At 32.9% G+C, this 20,161-nt stretch overlaps 2 protein-coding genes across 2 annotated transcripts; one reads left to right on the plus strand and one right to left on the minus strand.

The window, feature by feature from the left end:
* The first annotated feature begins 22 nt into the window (after positions 1-22).
* Positions 23-9,976, plus strand: LOC131950443 (uncharacterized). The gene is made up of 12 exons (XM_059312589.1): positions 23-346; positions 812-1,045; positions 1,336-1,973; positions 2,109-2,275; positions 2,555-2,665; positions 2,835-2,957; positions 3,600-3,700; positions 3,949-4,006; positions 4,242-4,325; positions 4,619-4,751; positions 5,166-5,265; positions 5,672-9,976. Exons 2-12 carry the CDS (start codon positions 836-838, stop codon positions 7,046-7,048), a joined length of 3,102 nt encoding a protein of 1,033 aa, XP_059168572.1. The 5' UTR covers positions 23-346; positions 812-835; the 3' UTR covers positions 7,049-9,976.
* Positions 9,977-10,720: 744 nt separating this feature from the next.
* On the minus strand, positions 10,721-19,363 carry LOC131950446 (lim and transglutaminase domain protein ltd-1). Its single transcript, XM_059312591.1, has 10 exons — positions 19,232-19,363; positions 18,675-18,754; positions 18,393-18,540; positions 17,248-17,463; positions 16,519-16,707; positions 15,985-16,067; positions 15,495-15,638; positions 14,952-15,107; positions 14,135-14,326; positions 10,721-13,781 (listed from the first exon to the last, which is right to left on the minus strand). Exons 2-10 carry the CDS (start codon positions 18,680-18,682, stop codon positions 12,470-12,472), a joined length of 2,448 nt encoding a protein of 815 aa, XP_059168574.1. The 5' UTR covers positions 18,683-18,754; positions 19,232-19,363; the 3' UTR covers positions 10,721-12,469.
* Between the last annotated feature and the right edge of the window lie 798 nt (positions 19,364-20,161).

Here is a 20,161-nt window from a genome sequence, read left to right on the forward strand (position 1 = left end):
TCTTTCATAGTAGCCGCCCCTGATAATCCATAGTTGACCATCTTTCCCCTCCCCTACATCGCTGTGTTAATATTGACTTCCATTTAGAAATTAACCGATGATATTATCACAAATGCTTTAGTCATTGCGAAATTAAGAGATTTCAAAAAAGAAACATGCAATGCGAACGTTAATTTCGTATCGCGAATTTAATTATTTCAATAAGATTTTGGGTTTGAGTATATTTCCAAGGATTCCAAGATGTCGGCAGATTGAAATTGTTACGTAGAGACCACTTTGTAAATTTCGTTTGTCCCAAACAAAACCTTTGTTGCGAGTGTTTATAACATCTGTACTGCGCGTCGAGGTAAGTTTTGAAACCATCAAAATCGGATAACTCTTTCACGTAACATAGCAATCTAGATCTAGATCTATCTAGATCTAATTCTAGATCTAACTATCATATCTCTTTTACTTTTAGATTAGAAGTAGAAAGTAGTGAAAGTGTTAGTTAGTAATACTGATGTATTGTAATATATCTATTGTTTTAACTACTAGTGAACCTAACACCCCTTTTTAAAAGATTTTATTATTCTGCCATGATCTGACACAGGTATATAACAAACACCAGCAGTTTTTTTTAATTTTCTTACTACTACTACTACTTACTACTTACTACTGTCATACTACTAATTACTAAATACTTATTAAGATACATTAAGGCCTACTCAACTAGAATTAGACATTGAAACTTTTGTCACCAAACTTTTTTTTATGACTAAGCTTCCTTTCATGTATAAACTTGACATGTATTTATGTTTATCTCACACAGGCTGATGCCATAAGTAAACTGACCATGAACAATAATCCAGGTAACAACAATGGAGGTTTAGGTGGCGCCAGAACTCGCAACAACAATCCTGGAGGTAGAGGTGGGGAGAATAATCCATTTTTCCACTTCCAGAACCGCCTATTTCATGCTTTATTTTATCGCATCTCTATCACATATGCCCGTGCTTTTCCAAGGCCTATTCGCAGAGTGTTGGAATTTGCATTGCTTCTGAAGGTGAGATTTAAAGTTTTTAAAATTTTATTAAACAACTTATAGATCTAGTAACTTAAGTAACATTAACTTTGTATTTATTTATTTGAGAATTAGGAGTTTACTTAATTCCATTTAAACATTTAAAAAATTATTAAATGAAGAAAATAAGCTCCTTTTCTAGTCCATCATTTTTATATTTTGTAATTATTATCATTATCATAAATTGCTAACAATTCTAATTATTCCTTAAAATGTGATTACTACTCCACATTGAAATTGAATAAAATGCTAACAGATATTATTTTTTTCAGGCATTATTTGTCTTGGGCATTTTAGTATACATCCATGCAGTATTTGCAAAAGCCCCCATGAACTGTTTGGAGCATGTCCAGGACATTTGGCCCAGGGATGGAATTCTTAGAGTTGAGATTGTTCGTAATGCTCCTGAAAACTATACTATTATTCACTCATACAAAAAAGAATATTCTGATATCCAGTTATTTTTACAGTCTTCTTTTGCTGAAGAGCTAGGCTTGGAAGACTCAAATTCGGAGGGAGAATATGATGATGATGTTGATGATAATAGTAAGAATACTTCAGATGCAAGAAGTTTTGAGCCAGCAGAGTTGTTGAATAATTCAGGAATTCACAATACCACAGAAATCCATGAAAGTACAGCCATAACTGATAAGGACAGTAATTATGAAACACTTTACAAAGTGATAGATGAATCTGTTGATAATCCTGAAATCAAAACTGATGTCAAAGAATCAAATGAAGTTATGAAACAGGATGTTTTAGAAGCAGAAAATGGAGAAAAACCCTTATCTGTTGTTGTTGATATAAGTAACAGTGATGAAACAGAGAGCCATTCTAGTGAAACTAATGACCCAACAGAAGAAGTTGTAGTTGAAGAAATAAAGCCAATTTCTTGGAGTAGTTTATTTAGGTAGGTTATTTAACTCTTTTTTAAACCATAAACCTTCCATCTTGTTTTTTTTTAAAGCTTGTCTATACAGCCCTGTTGAGTACTGTAAAATTGACCTCCCATGTGAAAAAAATAACGACACCAATTTTTCTACAGCCTAAAATTTTGGTCTCTTGATGATGATGAAATTCCAGGGGATAGCGAGAACCCAGACCAGCTGAATAAAACACAAAAAAACCTGAGCATGGTTAACATTCTTCCCATAGAATTAGAAGCACAGATAGCTGAGGGCTTGACTGAATTTGAAATGCTGGCAAGAGCTGGTAATGTTGTTCATTTGTTTTATGAATAAAAATCAGACCTGACTCTCAAAATAGAATCATCAATCTAATTCATACTAAAAACTCTAGCATCCATTTTTGAAGAGCATTTTTATTACATTTTATTGGCTAAGGCTTTTGAAATTCACAACATTAGATTAGCCAAAAATTGTTTTAAAAGTTATGTATCCTCAGATTTTTACAATGTTTTTTTCAGTCACTTGTACAAGTGCAAAAGGTGTTCTCACTTTACATTGACTTAATTAAATCTTGCATTTGCAGTGTGGCCAGAAGAGAAATATATTGTTGAATACTCCTTGGAGTATGGTTTACTGAGGCTTTTGCCAAAGACACGAAAAAAACTGAACATTACAGTAATGTTGGTCACTTTAGGTAGGTAAAATATATCTTTAAAACACTATATAATTATCTGTTGTTTATCAAATGTTATAAAAGCAATCTAAAATGACTGCAGTCTCAGTTTTAGTTATCATGTTAAAAACAAGGAAGTTGTACAATTATCTTAAATTTTCTCTTAACCCAACAAAATTAATGTTTGCAGATCCTGAAAAGGAGACATGCTTTGGTGATGGCTTCAGTCGGTTTTTGCTTGATGAATTTCTTGGATATGATGATATTCTTATGTCTAGCATAAAGAAACTGGCTGAAAAGGAAAATAACAAAGGTACTTTAAAAAGGTTTTTATTCAAATAAAGCCCCACTTTAAAAAGGTTTTTATTCAAATTACTAACAAATTTAAAAATTCATAATTTGCACCCAAAAAAAGTATTAGAACTGTATATTTTTATATATATATTTAGCTACAAGGGATTTTCCATAAATGCTGTCACACTTTAAGGGAAGGGTACAGACTTCAGTGATGATTTCTGAATAATTTGTGGGGTGGGATGGAGGAAGAGGGTGTGTTCAGAAAGTAATGTCATGTAATTGTATTTTAAAAGCTTATTTTTTAAAGTAAAGAATAAAGATATTTAGCATGTTTTGATCATTTGGAAATAAACTAAAAATAGATCAATATACCAGGTCAGTTAATATATCAATTAAAAAAAAACCAAAAATGCAATTTGGGGATAGGGATAGACCTGATTGTGATACCATTTTAAGGCAGTCTTGATTTTTGTGATGGTGTGTATAAAAATCTACAAAAATTAGATGTCATTTATTTAGGGCAACATTAATTGTAAACAATTAAGCCTTTTTAAAAAAAAATAAAAAATTAGGGTGCCATTCAGTAAAATAGGAAATAAAAACAGTGTATGCCCCTTCTTTTAAACTATTTAAATTTATATTTTGCTTTATTTACTAGGCTATCTCCGGAATGTTGTAACGGGAGAGCATTTTCGGTTCATAAGTATGTGGATGGCTCGGACATCATATCTGGCTGCTGCTTTCATCATGCTTATTTTTGTTAGTACACTTACTCTTTAGCAGACAAAAAATTAAATTTTAGTTTAATTTATAATTTAGAAAATTAATAAATCAGATGCATCTTTCCATTACTAATATTTGTTTGGTTTACAGTCCTAAAAGAGAGTATGGCCAGGACATCTCCCTTCATCCTTTAAAAAATTAAAGTACGATTTACTGCAAAATCTTTTCCTCTTGTTATTGCATGTAACCAACTTAAAAATGATAACTGCTTTTTTTTTCCTCAGACTGTATCAGTTTCAACACTCTTGAGATACTCACATCACCAAATTTTTGTTTTCATTAGTAAGTAACTGCATGTTTTCACATTTCTTTTATTTTTGCAATCCTTTAAAACAAAAAAAGGAATAAATGTAATGAGTGGTCACAAACAAGTTAAAACAAATTTTAAATTTTCTGCTGTATCATGTTGAACAAATAGTTTCCTAAAACTTAGAATTCAGAGAATGCAATAAAATGTGTACAGTTTTGTGTATTGTTTATCAATTGTTCTACTCTACTTTGCATTGATTTTCCTCAGTGGATTTGCTGCAGATGTTTGATATGAACATAGCCATAGCATTTCCTGCAGCCCCACTTTTAACTGTCATATTAGCACTTGTTGGTGAGTTGATAATAACCACACTGCATGAGCTCAATGTGTTGTGCATAGTTTTAATTTTTGTTAGTATAGTAAGCATTGTGTATTTTTGCACAATTAACCAATTTTCAATAAAATCCCTTCATTCATTGTGAATCTTTAATCCTTTTTCATTTATTAGAATTGCTTGTTGCAATACCTGCAGTATATTTATCTTGCATATTTCTAAAATATTACTTCATAATATGTCTTGTGAGTTTTATTATTATTAGATATTATAAAACTTGTTGACTCAGAGATTTTTATACTTTCATCAGGCATGGAAGCCATTATGTCTGAGTTTTTCAATGACACAACCACAGCATTTTATATCATTCTTATTGTGTGGATCGCTGATCAGTATGACGCTATTTGCTGTCACACAAACATCAGCAAAAGAATTTGGCTAAGGTATGAAACCCATGTAAAATTGATGTTAGCAAAAAATATAAAGGATGTTAATTTTTGTAACCAGTCTCTTTGTTAAATGAAATTTAAAAATCTACTTTCACTACACTATCCCTCTCAACTATGCCAAAGTCATTGAAACAAACTCTTCTTCATCTGCCTGTATGTCTTGGACTTGAACAGGAAAAGTTGCTGTAGAATTTAGCTCTTCTTATAAACTTACATATTTTCAAAAAAGTGATTGCTGTTTTTTGCTGGTACCTCAGAGAATCTTATATATAATTTACGTCTAGGTTGTAACTTTATAAATTGCATTAGCTTCAAAGTCTGTTAAAGAACATTCTTTGAAATATACAATTGAGGCTATTGTATTTATATACTTTTGAATAATAAAATGTTCTACTAAATTTATTTCAGGTTCTTCTATTTATACCATTTTGCCTTTTATGCTTATCACTATCGATTCAATGGGCAGTACAGCTCTCTGGCACTCTTTACCTCTTGGCTGTTTATACAAGTAAGTCAGTCTTATGATGTTAACTGTTTAGAAGTATTACTCATACTTGTCTTTTCACAAGACAAAGCTATGTAATTAAAAGCATATACGTAACATCAAGACATTGGATACGTTACATTTTTTCTTTAATCTTGGCAAAACTGGTTAAACCTGACTGCAACATGTCGAACCAAGTGTTTCCCTCTTGTTGTTAGGCCTGTTAGTTTACAAGAGTTTTACTGCCTTCCGTGTTGCATCACACTGCTTGCTTCAGATATTGGCAAGGGGGATGGCTTATGGTATTATGCATGAGATCATTGTCTTTTGGGTTAACATGTGTGCTCTGTCTCCTAACATGACTTATCTATACACTCTAAAAATGTTACAGTAATGAAAATATCTATCAGCTAATATTTTCAATTTTCAGCATTCGATGATTTATTTCTTCCATCATTACGAGTTACCTGCAATCCTACAGCAAGTTCGCATTCAAGAACTACTTGCTAATCCAGCACAACCAGGTACTGATGGTGAAGACCAACCTCAGCAGAACAACAACCCTGAAGATGAGGGAACACCAGTGGATCCTAGGGCAGACACTGAAGTTGGTGATGCTGCCACTGATAACTCTACCAGCCTTAACAGTGAGCCAGTGGCTGAAGGAAATAATGCTACTGATAATCACACTAATAATAATAATCCTTCGGAGAGAGGACCATTGCCTAGAGAGGTATTGCGATTAGACAACATTCACTTGAACCCCAGAGATGGTGCAGCTGGTCTGACGGATCTGTTTAATTTCCTCCGACAATCTCGCTTTCTACAGAACTACCTAAATCCTGATACCACTGCCAATGGTGAAGCCCAGCCTGTGGAAGAAGCTAATGGCAACAGGCAGCAGGATGTAAGAAACAACTTTGAGATTGAGCGAGTGACGGTGTACACACAGAGCAACATCTACAGGCTCTTTCGTCGTTTTAGAAACAACAGAATGCACCAGTCAGCTAACCAGGACATGGCCAGAGACAACCCAACAGCAGCCTCCATTGACCCAGATCATGGCGGCAATAACTACTCCAGCATGCCTGGTGGTACTTCTTCAAGTAATGCTGATGATAACATTGAAAGCGTTCCTCAAACTAACTCCAGCGTATCATCAGAAAATTCACCTGGTGAAAATAACACAAACACCCATGGTGAGTCGTTGTCATCGTTAACATGTAAACATGAAGAGAACTGCCAAGCACAGTTCTGTGAAGGTCAAGCTGACCAGCCACCTTTTGTTTTCCCATCTGCAGTGCCAGACCTTAATTCTTCAAATACTTGTTCAAATGATTTTCCAGTCTTTCAAAGTGCTGATTCTCCTCTCAGATCTTCTAATTTAGACCTAACATCACCTTTTGATGGGAGCAGCCCCCATCCTGCCAGTTCACAGACTAGCACTAAAAACTCTAAACCAGCTGGTGGAGCTGATATTGAACTCTGTGATGTCGCTGAAGGCATTACACTCCCCAGTGAGAAGGAGCTGTCAAACCTCCAGCCTCACAAGGAAATCTCAGACATGAAAACAATAGATTTTCAGTGTGATACATCTGCGAGTAGTCCCAGCTCTACTCAGGTGCCTTTGGCTGGTTCAGGCCTCAACCTTGATAGCTCTTTAACAGACAAAGCTGGGGGACTGAACAAAGTGCATTGGTCTTTAACTAAAAACTGTAATCCAGGACTGATTGTGCCAACTACTAGCAGTACTAGTGGCTGTAGTAGCAGAAATTCTTGTGAGGAAAATATGGGCACAGCTGTGTAGTGTGGAGAATACTGTGGTATACAGTGGTATGTATTCCAGTGTGGTCAACTACTCTTAAAATTATTCGGCGGAAATAAATTGTTTTAAAATAAAGAATACTTTCTTTCTGTATATATTTACATACACATATATTTACTTTTTTTGTATCATTTATTTTTAATTTGGTTTCCCAATTTAGAAAAAAATTGTACATCTAGATATTTTTTTTTTCATTTGACAACTTTGTCTAGCCGCACTAATTTTGAGCAGTTGAAGTACTTAAGTAACTCAAAACTTAAGTACATGTACTATTAAAAAAAATAATTAATTTAACATTTATAAGATTTGGTCACTAAAATATAAAATATATTGCTTTAATCACCAGATTTTCCTGTTCTTTCTCTTGCAAGGAGATCTATTATTATTTAAACAGATACATCATACAATGTTATTGGCTTTGCTAGATATATTATAGATATCTTTAATGTTGGATTTTAATCCATTTCCCATGCTGATGTAAATTTGGTGTGTAGAGTTGTGTGGAAATGGGTTGAACAGAATGTCTGTTCTATTCACTCATTATTTGTGATATATCCTTAATCATGCAGATTTTATTTTCATTGATATCTAACAAAAGGATTATTGAATCAAGTAAAAAAACAGGTTATTGTAATCTTACATAAAATGAGGAATGTAAATAGCTGTAATACCTATTGCAATAAAATGTTTAGAACTTCATTTCTAATCAATAGATAAACAATTTGTGCAATATTGATTAGTTTGGATTGAATAATTTTAATTTTGAAAATTTACTATTCACTAGTATCTAAGAAAGTAAAAGCTAAAGTTATGATTGATTTGAAAGCTACAATACACAACACTACATGTATCTAAGTAAACATCTTTTTATTTAAAAAGAATATTCTAGTTTTATAAATTATAATAGCATAAAAATGCAAACCAGAACAAAACCAATTTTCTGCTTTGAAAATTATAAGCATAACACTGTTAAGCTTTCTTCAGATGTTTTATTGAAATTTCTTCACAGATTTTGTTTCAAAGTATTTTGCTTTTTGGTTGTATAAAAGGTTATATTAAGAACAAATGGAATGGGTTGTCTCCCATTTTGTATGTTGTTTAGATTTGACTTAAAAATAAACTTAAAAAATGTAATGTATCATTTTTAACACGTTTGCCATAGGATATTTATCAAAAACACTGATCCTTGCAGCTTCTGCTGAATTTGTTGGCCAGCTTATAGATTCAGCTTATAGCTTTCAATTTGTTGGCACAGGTAGGTTATGTATATTAACAGACCTTTCTTCCCATTATACTAGTAATTAAAATGTTTGCTGTATTCTAGAACCAATAAATCAGTGTATACAAAGTATGATTGAACATAACTGATTTGTCTTACTTGAAAAAGGGAAAGCTCGTTACTAGTTTGAAAGATTATTCAACACGTAGTTATTTTGTGTTGAGTTTGAAATTGAACATTACCCATTTTTTAATTGTTGTATGAATAAAGAAAAGTGTTATTCATAGTATCTAACAATGCTTATCACTTGCAATCTTTGACACTAATTTTTAAACAAAATGTTTCATTCTGGCTTAAAATATTTATTTTTATATGGGTAGTTGTGGATACATTAACCTCATTTATGTATGAATTAACATCTAGTTTTGGAATCATCCAAAAATGACATCAGACTAATATAACAGTTTTTTTTTGCCCCTGTCCACTCAATTTTTACACAAAACAGAAACTGCACCCCACCCCTTTTCCTATTGACATATTAAAAAAAAATTAAATGTTTTGATCCTTTTAATGTTGAAGTGTTTCTTAACCAACATTTCCCCCTCCTTTCTAGATCATTGCCACAAAAGTCAGAATACTCCCACTATCCTGTGATGTCATTTTTGGGCAACCCCTTTTAAATGCACTCATTAAAGTACAATCAGGATATTGAATATGGCCAGGTTTAAATCTGCTTTGGTTGACTATATTAAAATTCTAAAAAAAGATATTCCATAATAAAAAAAAAGTAACAAATAGTGTATTTAAACAGACAAAGATCCTATACTTTCTTTATGTCGGGAAAATTTTCCAATAAGGAATGTTATTCATCTTAAAGTTTGTTGTTACCTAAGTTAATTAAGAATTTCCAATGTTGATGAAGCAGGATTTTTTCTAAAAAGAAACATAAGACTTACTAGCATGAGAAGTGAAGTGGAACTCTTCTGTAATTGAATATTGTTAACATCATGAATTTATGCTACAATAGACATCTAATAAATATTTGGTTTACTCAAAGACTTAAATTTTCTTTGTGTTAAATTTTTGCTTTCCCGTTAATATTATAATAGCTGGTAAACCAAAGTTCAAGTACAAAACTTTGTTGTTTTTTCTCTGAATAAATTGTCTGGTTCATGTAAAATGGTTATAATTGATCAAAACATGGAGACTATGCTTTGATCTTAAATCTAAGAAGCAATATGCATTTCAGTTTGTTCAATTTTTTTTTAATTTTTCTCTGTGCCTAGGTGACACATATTAGTAACAAAATTTTTGTTATCATTATGCTCATTCTTTAATTTTAAGTATATTTGATATGTATATAATTACATACATTTCCCATAGTGGGACTAGCGATGTGAATAAAACAGTTGATCCAAGTTAAGGATCATTTTACTGGAAAGGGTTAAAAGAAAGTATGCGGAATTATTGTTGAAGTTTTTAAAAACAATTTTTGTTTGTTTGTTAAAACTTTATCTTTACTTGTTTTAAGTTTATGTATTTTCTTTTGTTGATTGTGATTCATAAATGCATACTTTGTGCTAAAGGATTTACTTCCTGTGATGTGAATACTAAATAAAAACTTTCATATGTATATCAAGTAATCATAAATTAACAGATGCATTTCCATTAAAAAAAAAATTTAGACAATGTGTTCTTGTTTCTGAAGTTTGTCATTAAATTGGCCAGTTAAACCTGTTCTAAAAAATAATGCAATAGTTCTTGTTCATAACTTTAATTTGTGAGTACTTGCTAATTAAAAGCTTCCGTGGGAGTGGAAAATGAGATACCTAAGTGGAAGATCAACCACACTTGGAGCTTCCTTAGAACCAGAATCATGAATGTTTTAACTCTATTTTTTTTAATAAATATGTTCTAAATTCACCAAAGCATCATGTCAAAAGAATTTATGGCCATATCTTAGCATAATACTGTGTAGCTTAGTGGTAGACTGCTAACCCGAAAGTCTCAAGTTCAAGCCAGTAGAATGTCCACCCAGCTTTGATAGGTACCTAAATCCCGTTAGGGAAAGTAAAGGTGGCTGGGCATAGTACTGACCACAATATTCCTTATTATGTCGAGGTCTCTAAAACAGATTAACTCTATTTCATTTACCCCATGTGTCTTGGGTATGCACAGGAAAAGATATCAATATTATTACACATTTCACAAAGCGCTTAGTAAAGAATTGATTAGGAAAACAAAACCTTAAAGCCTTGTCGTGAACATTTTTGAAATTGGAGTTAAAACAGTCTGGTTCTGGGGAAGTGTTATGTATTTGTTCTTTAGATAATCCATTGATTAAAATTACTTTGTTTATTCTGCCTGATGTTAAGTTCCAATTTTTACACCACAATATGTTCCAGAAACTTAATGAAACAATTTTTAACAAATCATTCAATTGGCATAATTTATTAGTCAGTGCTTGTATATATACAAAAACAACAACCCAATTATTTATAAATAGAAAACATAAACGTACATAAATGAATTTTAATTGCAGTTTTAACTACAAGAAATATTCCTTAAAATCTGATTTATCTAAGAATTTGAACTACTTTAAAATTGTCTACAAAAAAAACAAAACAAATGTCAGAATTTAAAATGCAAGCCGTTTTAATATAAAAAAGCTTTTGAAAAAAAAAATCAAAACTGTTCATTGTGCATTTTTGTATAGCTCTAGAATTAAATTGACGTTAAGAAAAGCTACTTATTATCAAGCTCTATGTACACAGCTAACCATCAATCTGTTGATTATTTAAAAAATAATGATTCACATAACTACCTGGTTCAAAGTTAATTAAAAGAAAATATATAAAAAAATCTATTTTATCAAGTAAATTATTCAAAGAATGGGCATCACGATGTTAAATGTATAACCTAGATCAATATTGAACCAAGGTAAACAGTTCATCAAGACAATTTTACTGACAAAATCTCTTAGTTGATATTTCCAAAATTTGTTTTTTGTACTGATTTTTTTTCTGACTAGAATTTCATAAAAATTGAGACCAAGTCACTTACCTTTAATAGAATATAAAACTGCCTACACCATAACAGAACTATTAAAAAATTTTTTTTTGAACAAAGCCTTTAGATTCTGATCTAAAAATTGAAGGCTATAAATTATGAAACTGGTATAAAACTTGTTTCAGGAGACATGTGGTCATAATTTTTGTTTCAGCTCCCATTAGTTGTTATAATAACCAGATTTAAACCAATACATTATAAGTTTTGGGGCTGCATATCTGTAATTCAGTAGATTACAGCTACATATCTGACAAAATAAATTTATTTAAAAATAATGTAGCAACTTTTTTGTGAAACAAAAATTACATTAATTACATGTACAAGTAAGTGATAATCAACATTGGCCTTGAGATATGCTTAGTGTATCTACCTGACAGCACTGTTCTAAATCAGGCAAGCAAGAATAAAAGTAAAGTGAAATATTTAGCTCAAGTTTTAGTGACCACTAATGTGCTTAGTTTATAATGTTCTTATACTTAGATATCTTTGTAGTGATACAATAGTATGCTCTTTACTGTTATTTTGCTTTAAACTTTGAATATTCACTAGACAAGTAAATAAATACATATAGTATAATTGTTTTCATTTGAACTACAGCCAATAATCCTCCAGTTTTTATAATCAAACCAAGAACCCAAACTAGATTATATTTTTGTGCACATCTAAGTTTATTAATATTATAAGCTGATTCTAATGAAGAAACTAATTGGACAATTTCATTATGGCCAATGAGGTAGTTTATGTGTAATAAACCAACAAACAACTCAAAAATAATATACCACAAATGTTTTTAAACAAAATTCAGATTAACCCATTGTTAACTAGCATAATGTAATGTTAAATAAGACAAAAATAACTATAGGCTCTAACTCTAATCTAGTTTTATATCCTTCCAAATTCATGCAGTATTTTATTTAACTTCAAATACCAAAGAGTAAATATTTATTTTCCTATTTTGGTAAGTAGTCTTTATGTAGTACTGGATGTTTAATTTTAAATATAAACTCTAGAAGGATATGATTCAACCAGCAACCTTCTATTAAGTACCTCAGCAGTAATTTATATGTTACAGTTCTGTTGATCACAGGGCTATGGATAGCCGAAACATAAACATTTTATGTTGACTTGTCGGACGACTTATCCGAAGATTTGTCAGAGAACTTTTCAACCACCATTTTATCTCTGCTATCAGTTTTCTTAAAAATTGATTTAGAAAAAAACGATTTTCTTTCAGAACTTTTCTCAATGCCTTTTGATTCTTCAGGATCAGGAGAGTATTGTATTAACAGGTTGTAGACGTTGGGGGAGGACTTGTCCTCGCTGTCTTCTTTTCTTGCGTACAAACACAGCATGTAGTTGCCCTTTTTGGGTAAATTGACAGAAAATTTCGTGCTACCGCCTTCTTGAGTTTGTGTGATGTTGTCTCTGTTGTCCTCATCTGGCTCACGCAGGAACTGATAAGAGATAACAGTTTTTTGAGGGACTTTGATTTCCATTACCGTGCCACTGGGTTTAGTCAGGCGAATCTTTGAATCCTTGGGGGAAATTAATTTCAGGCCCAGTTTTTCAAAAGTTGAAGTGGCTCCGAATTTGCTTTGTTTGGTTGTCAGAGGGGGAACAATTTTTGGTATCTGAACAAGCGATGCCACTTTGGTGCAGTTAATTAAGTACTTGCACGCGTGAGACAGTGTATGCGAATCTGCTGCATTTTTCGGTCTTGCAAAAAGGTCAAGGCCGTATTGTCCAGGTTGTGGTAAGGAGACGTACACACTGAGGACTGACCCTTCGGTGTTCAAATTCACGTAGGGATCCAGAGTTTTGCTCTCCACCTGGTTCATCCGTAGCTTGGCAACAAACTGGTAGGGATGAGGAATTCTAAACTTCAGCTCAAAATTATCTTCAACCGTTAAAATACCAACCTTTTCCATCTCAAACTCTGAAGATGGTGCAATCATCGGAGTGATCCCAAAATGTCTTTGCGCCTTCTTGGGTCCCCATTCCCCGGCAGCACAGTTGGGGAGTGGATGCATTTTGCCAGACAGTGTGTCGCACACGATCTTAAACTTGCACGCACATTTGAGTTTAAACGGGGCCACGTTAGCGTTGTTCTCCTCCACCCTACCGCTGTCGTCAATTTTATTGGTAAATATTTCAATGAAGTACTGTCCTGGGCAAGGCACATGAACACTAAATGTAACAGTATTGTCCACCATGGTCTGGAACACAAAGCGTTCCAAAGGCGACCCTCTGAAAGTTGTTTCCTTCAGCTTATCTTTATCAGCAAAGCGCAGCTGGTAGAAGAACACAAGATCATTTTCATGCTCTTCAGGAACCTTGATGGTGATCTTGGCACCACCTTTGTCATCTGTGTTTATAACCGATAACTTATGTCCTTCAAATCGCATTTTGTATTGAAAAAATATGGACCTGCAAAATAAAGAAAGTTTTCATCAGGATACAAAAAACAAATCTCTTCAGCAGTTGAAAAGAGTTTCAACATCGGTGAAGTGAAACAGTGATAGGTATAGAAAAAAATCCTGATTATGACACAATTAGAAACTTTAATTTGTGATTATGAAGTAAAATCATTATCTTATAATGTGAAATATTATAATGTGTCTAATACATAGCCAACCCAATAATAAAATATTTAATAATAGTTTCATTTAATATTTTAAGAATCTATTTCAACTGTTTTCTTAACAGCAGTAAAAAATTTCATCAAGTCAATTATAAACTAAATTTTAATGACAATGTAGGCTAAATGCAAAGCACCTTACCTTACAAAAGGAAGAGCTTCAAACTCCTCAAGTGTAATAGGAGACTCTAGCAATTGCCACTTTGGATCATTAGGCCAAAATTCTTGTATGAATTCATCTGGATCAGTCATGAAGTAATGTTCATCATACTGGTATCTAATGTGGTCTTTAGGCTTTTTTGTGTCCTCTTTATCTTTACTCAGCACAAGATGTCTAAAAGATGTATTTAAGAAAAAAATTACTTTTTAAAATAACAAGTAACCCCATATACAACGCATATTGAAAATCTTTCAAATCTTAATATGTTGTTTCTGGATACATGAGGCTGGTACAATGCCCAACTAATGGCTGATACTTATTTAAGCTAATTGATCTCAGTTACATCCTAATGATACCTTGGTGAAAACCTGGGCATGACCTTATGTCTAGAAATCAGATTGCTTAATGCAAGACAACCTCACATCCAGTGGAATAGCGAGGTTGGGTGTCAGCCGGTGCGGCAAATAATGGTGTCACCCCCCCCTCCCCCCCAGAGGCTTAATGACCATTCCCGGGGACAAACTTTCAATTTTCGATTTGCACCCCCCCTCTCAAACTTTTGATTTGCACCTCTAAAAAGACTATTTAACACTCAAATTAATTAAGTGGAATTATAATTTTTCTCTATATATTTTGCTATTTTTTGCCTTGGTGTCATTCCCCTAAATGGCGTCAGCCGGTGCTGTCTGCACCCCCCGCCCCCCCTCCCTATGCCTCTGCTCACATCTCAATGACAATAACTACTTATAAAAAACAATGTTATGTTATCCAATGCTAGATAAACTCAGTGTGGTTATACCTTGCACCCCAGTTGCACTGGATTAGCCTCCATTCCCCACCAATCAGAACAGCGTTCCAAGTATTTTGAAAAGAGTTTGGAGTTATCTTCATGCCTGGTTCATACCCAACACTTTTTGAATGGCCCTTAACCTCAACACAATGAAGACCAGCATAGCTGAATGGTAAAAATAAAACAAAATTGTGGATTGGCCATTATGTTTTGACAAGTAGACAAGCTCTTTAAAAATCTGACAAGCATTTTAAAACAACATATCATTCGTACGAATTGATGCTGATTCATCAATGATGCATTTATTAATACACTACACATGAAAATTATAGCTTACACCTATGCATATCATTATAAGTTTAAATTAAATAAACAATTGGTCACAAATGGCTTTAGTATACCTTTTGAAGTTAGATGTTAGAAAGGAGTGGGAAGAGATAGGTTTGGAGTGACACCTCATTTTTTGTTTGTTTTTAAAAGAAACTCATTCTCAATAAGTGTGGAAACTACTGTAAAAGATTTGAAAATATAAAAGAACAGCACAATACCAACCTGCACAATCTCATAAACAACACATGGTACGTTTCAGTTCCTAATTTGATGCCTCGGAGTAGTCCCATGGGTGTGTCTACATTTAGGCTATCTGCAAACTCCATCACATTGAGGTCTTTGACACAGATCCAGCGATATATGGCTCTATTAAAAAAAAGATTATTAAATCTAAACCTGATAAAAGATCTATTCAACAAGCATGTTCATCATCTTTTCCCGTTCATGCCCAAAACACATGTGACAGATGAAGTAGAGTTAATCTGTTTTAATGACCTGTGCATTTGAGGGATAGTGTTGTCAGCACTATACCCAGCTTCCTTTGTTTACCTAAATTGTCAGGTACCCATTAGAGTTGGGTGGACTCAGGGATGTACTACAGACTCAAGCCCGGGATCCGAACTCGAGACTTTTCGGTTATCAGTCATAAGCTCTATCCTACCATGCCATTGCCAAGTACGTATATACATAAGTATTAGTACAAGGGTTTTACCTTGCTTTTTCCAAGTCTGACACCAGGTCTTCTGTTAATTGTCTGACCAGATCTGTATATGTTAGCTGCTCACTTTCTGCAACCTAAATGAAAGTAAACATCAAATATAAATTCACTTACCCAACAATTGAAAAAAAACAGTAAAACATTTTGTATAAACCCATTTAGTGTAAAATTAAAGCAATAAAAAAAAACAACTTTATTACTAAAATTTAGATTTACACAATAATTTTAACAGCCATTTAAAAAAATGTACTTTTTAAAAATTCATTACCTTTTAAGATAAAAAAAAATCTACTTAAATTTAAAAGCTATTGCTGCTAAGATTCTTCAAAACTAAACCAAACTTTAACTAGTTTTGGATATTATTTCTAAACATTTCTAAACTCTACTAAATGTATTTTAGTACAAAAAAAGATTGCAGTGAATACTTAACCTGTAGACAGGTAATTTGAGCTTTTTTTAAAATGATCAATCATCAAAATAAGACCAAAACAACAGTCCTGTTGACAAGTAAATTTCAATTCAACTAACCTTGATAACTTGTTCATCAATAGATTCAAATACAGATTCATCAGTGAAGAGATCTTCTTTGCGACATGATGGAGCTTCTGGAGATGGAGGTGCCACAACAGCAGGCAATGGAAGTATATCCAATACTTCATCTATGTTTTCATCTCCATTTTCATGTGGGGATTTTCCATTTTCTTCTATGGTAGATACCTTTGTTCAAGAGAAATTTAGCAGGAATTTTCACTGGTTTGATAATTTAAAAAATTATTTTTGAAAGAACTATTGATAAAATAGTTTAAAAAAAGAAATCAATGCTTACTATTTCAAATGATTAAACATTAGAAATATTTTGAGTAAATAAAAGACAAGAAATTTTTACAAAGTTACTTTTTATTTCAGGATAATAAAATTGAAATCTTTGTTATTTGAAGTATAGAAAATTAACTTTTTAAAACATTGATTCAAGTATTGTTCCTTTTTCAATAAAATAAATAAGAAAAGCAAACATGTACAGTAATATGTACTCTAACCTAAAAAGAACATTTACAAATTATGATACGTTTTTTATACATTAAACTTGTAAACACGAACTAGAGCTTTACTTTTCTAAAATTGATAATTTGAAAAATTAGGGCTAAAACCCACAAAGAGCCTTTGTGAAAAGATCATGCTTTGAAGTATACAAGTAAAAGTAAGGTGATGGATTAAGATCACTCTAGAAAAACTGGAAAAAAAAACCCAACTAAAAACCTTCGCTTTTTCTTTTGCCAGTTCAGCTTTTAACTCTCGCTGTTCTTTGGCCAACATTTCAAGCATCATTTGGCTCTGTTTTTTAACCAGCTCTGATGTCTGCTGTTGTTCTTTCTGTCGTAGGCGGACAGTCATTGTATTTCTTTTGTTCTCCTTCTTCATTCTTAAAGTTTCTGCCAAAGATTTCTTTTCATTCTCAAACTGTATTGTCATCAGCTGTTGAAAAGGAATGAGTTTTGTAAGTAAGGGCAGATAATTTGAAAGAAAAAAAAAGGTGAATAGCTTTATTAATCCAATAGTTATCCCCCCAGAAAGGTAGGATCAATTACAAAGAGATTATGGTTAGAAGAATCAACTCTAGGGGCACAATATACTTTTCAAGTTTCATCCATGGATACTGGATATACCGGCATAATTTAGTTTTAAGAAGTGAAAGTTCCCTGTGAAACTTGTTTCCTTTTTACTTTGACATATGAAGGAATTGTGTCGCCAACAGCCCATTTACTTAATCCCCCCCCTCCCCCTAAATCAGGTAGACCTATCCATCAGGAATTAGTAGCTGAAGTAGACTACACCCAAACAGCAGTGAAACAATGACTAAACATTTTCAGGTAAGCAATCAAAATGTGTACTCCCTGACCATCCCATAATAAATTATGCAACATTAATTTATAATTATATTGAACAGTATTCAGATGGGATTTACTGACTTCAAATTTTTTACATCTCTTAAACTAATTAGCATTTCCTTACTAAGGTTGAAATCAAATTTATTCTCTTTTAAAAAAAATTCATCAGCTTAAAAAACTTGAGTTTAGGACTGGAGGATGTCAAAAAATGGACCAAAGTTTGACCTTGTCAAAAATAGAACAAACGGTGAAGAATCACGTTTTGCATTATTAAAATTTCCTCCTTCCAACCCCCCCCCCCCCCCATCATGCTAAATGTTGTTACATTTTTAAAAGGTGTATTAAGTCTTATAAATAAGTTCAACACAGCCTACTTTAACAAAATATAAGTCTGTTATAGGTATGTAAATATTATTTGTAATCATGTCTAATAAAATCTTTAGAAGCTGCACCCAATTTCCACACATTAAAGCTTACAGCCATATAGGAAATGTTTGTAAATGGATGTGGCCTCACTTTTTTGTCAGAATCTTTCAGTTTCTTTTTCTTTTTATCCAAATCTTTTTCATAGCGGTCTGTTAGCTCCTTCAGTTTAGATTCCCATTCTGAATCAAACTCTTTATTAATTGCTTTCCCTTCTTTCTCTCTCTCTTGTTGGAATTCTCTGCAAGAAAAGAAACAGCACCAAACAATGTAAAGTAAGTATATTATTAGCATCAAATGATTTTTTAAATTTTTGACTTTGCTGTAATTATAATTATACAAAAATGCAACAAATTAAAACAACAGTTTACTAACCTAAACATTTCATCTTCTTCCTTCCTAAGCTGTTCCTCCAGTCGCTTCTGAGCATCAAACAACTGTTCTCTCTTCTTAGCCTGATTAGACATTAAAAAGAGAAATTGAATAAATTATAATAAGACTAAAATTTTTTTTTGAAAATTGAAATGATTTAAACAACTTTAAATAGTTTTTCCAAATTAAAATAAATGTTTTTTAGGTAATTTAATTAAACTTCTAGTCGTTCTAGATCTAGATTTATTTGTGGCTTGTTATAATTCATCTAGATATCTACTATCTATATCTAGATTAGATCTAATCTAGATTCAGATTGCGGATTAACTAGCCCACAGAAAATTTATATAGAAAACATTTACTTTACTTTTATCAGTGCCCCCCCCCCCTTATCTCACTCACTTAGATCTAACTATGATCCTAATTAATACTAGATCTAGATCTATCATGTCTTGTGTTAGTGTGTTACTGACTGTCTAGATCTTCTAGAATCTAGGTCTAGATCTATTCTAGATCTAGAAATCTAGATCTAGATCTAGATCTAGCTAGATCTAACTAACCTCCTTAGGCGTGGCATTTTATTTTCAAATAGAGACCTTAAACGTTATATCGTCCCTTAAAGGATTAAATTCTCATGTAATTTGATAAACAGGGTTTTATAAGTCTCTAACTAATGCCAAATTCCCGCCTAATGCCCTATGCAGTCATCTTTTTTGCTAAAATTATGTAGATCTAGCCATGTTTTCCTGGGCATGCAAATTCAGTAGTTTCCCTTGACTTAGCACGAAGTAAAACACGCAGCAAAGGCGTGGTTTAAACATGTAAAAATCAAAATCATTTAAATCTTCTAGATCTAGAAGAAATCTACTGTTCATTTGAAATATTCATGAATCAAACTTGGATTCCACAAAGACGCGATAACACTCGAAGGAGACTCGATACAACAAAAACATTTGAATCCGCAAGTTATGATTTGAAAATGTACATATCACTTTCTATATCAGAGTTTCTGCCCCCCTCCCCCCCCCCCCAAAAAAAAACACAAAAAAACCCGCATACCCACCCACCAACGAATTTAAATAGAAAATATACCCTTTTACCAGTGTCCCCCCCCCCCCTCCCTCCGGAGAAAAAAGTCTGGGAGAAACCCTGTATATTTTTCTATAGTACTTTTGCGTTAAACAATCATTTCGCTAGCACTAGATCAGTGTTTCTTCCAGACTTTTTTCTCCGGGGGGGCACTTGAAATCTTCGGGGGGGGGGGGGGCGGTAAACTTTCTTCGGGGGGGGGGGGCGGACACTGTTAAAAGTATATATTTTCTATATAAATTATATAAATTTCCTTTCGTTCGGGGGGGGGGGGGGGGGGGCGGTAAAAAATTTTCGGGGGGGCTTCGCCCCCCCGAAGAGATGCCTGGAAGAAACTCTGCACTAGATCTACCCCGTCTTGCTATTGAAACATGCAAGCATCATAGTTTACAAATCCTGGT

The sequence above is a fragment of the Physella acuta genome, unplaced genomic scaffold (assembly GCF_028476545.2).
Source record: "Physella acuta isolate Inbredline_101_S28 unplaced genomic scaffold, ASM2847654v3 ptg000763l, whole genome shotgun sequence".
In the NCBI taxonomy this organism is placed as follows: Eukaryota; Metazoa; Mollusca; class Gastropoda; family Physidae; genus Physella; species Physella acuta.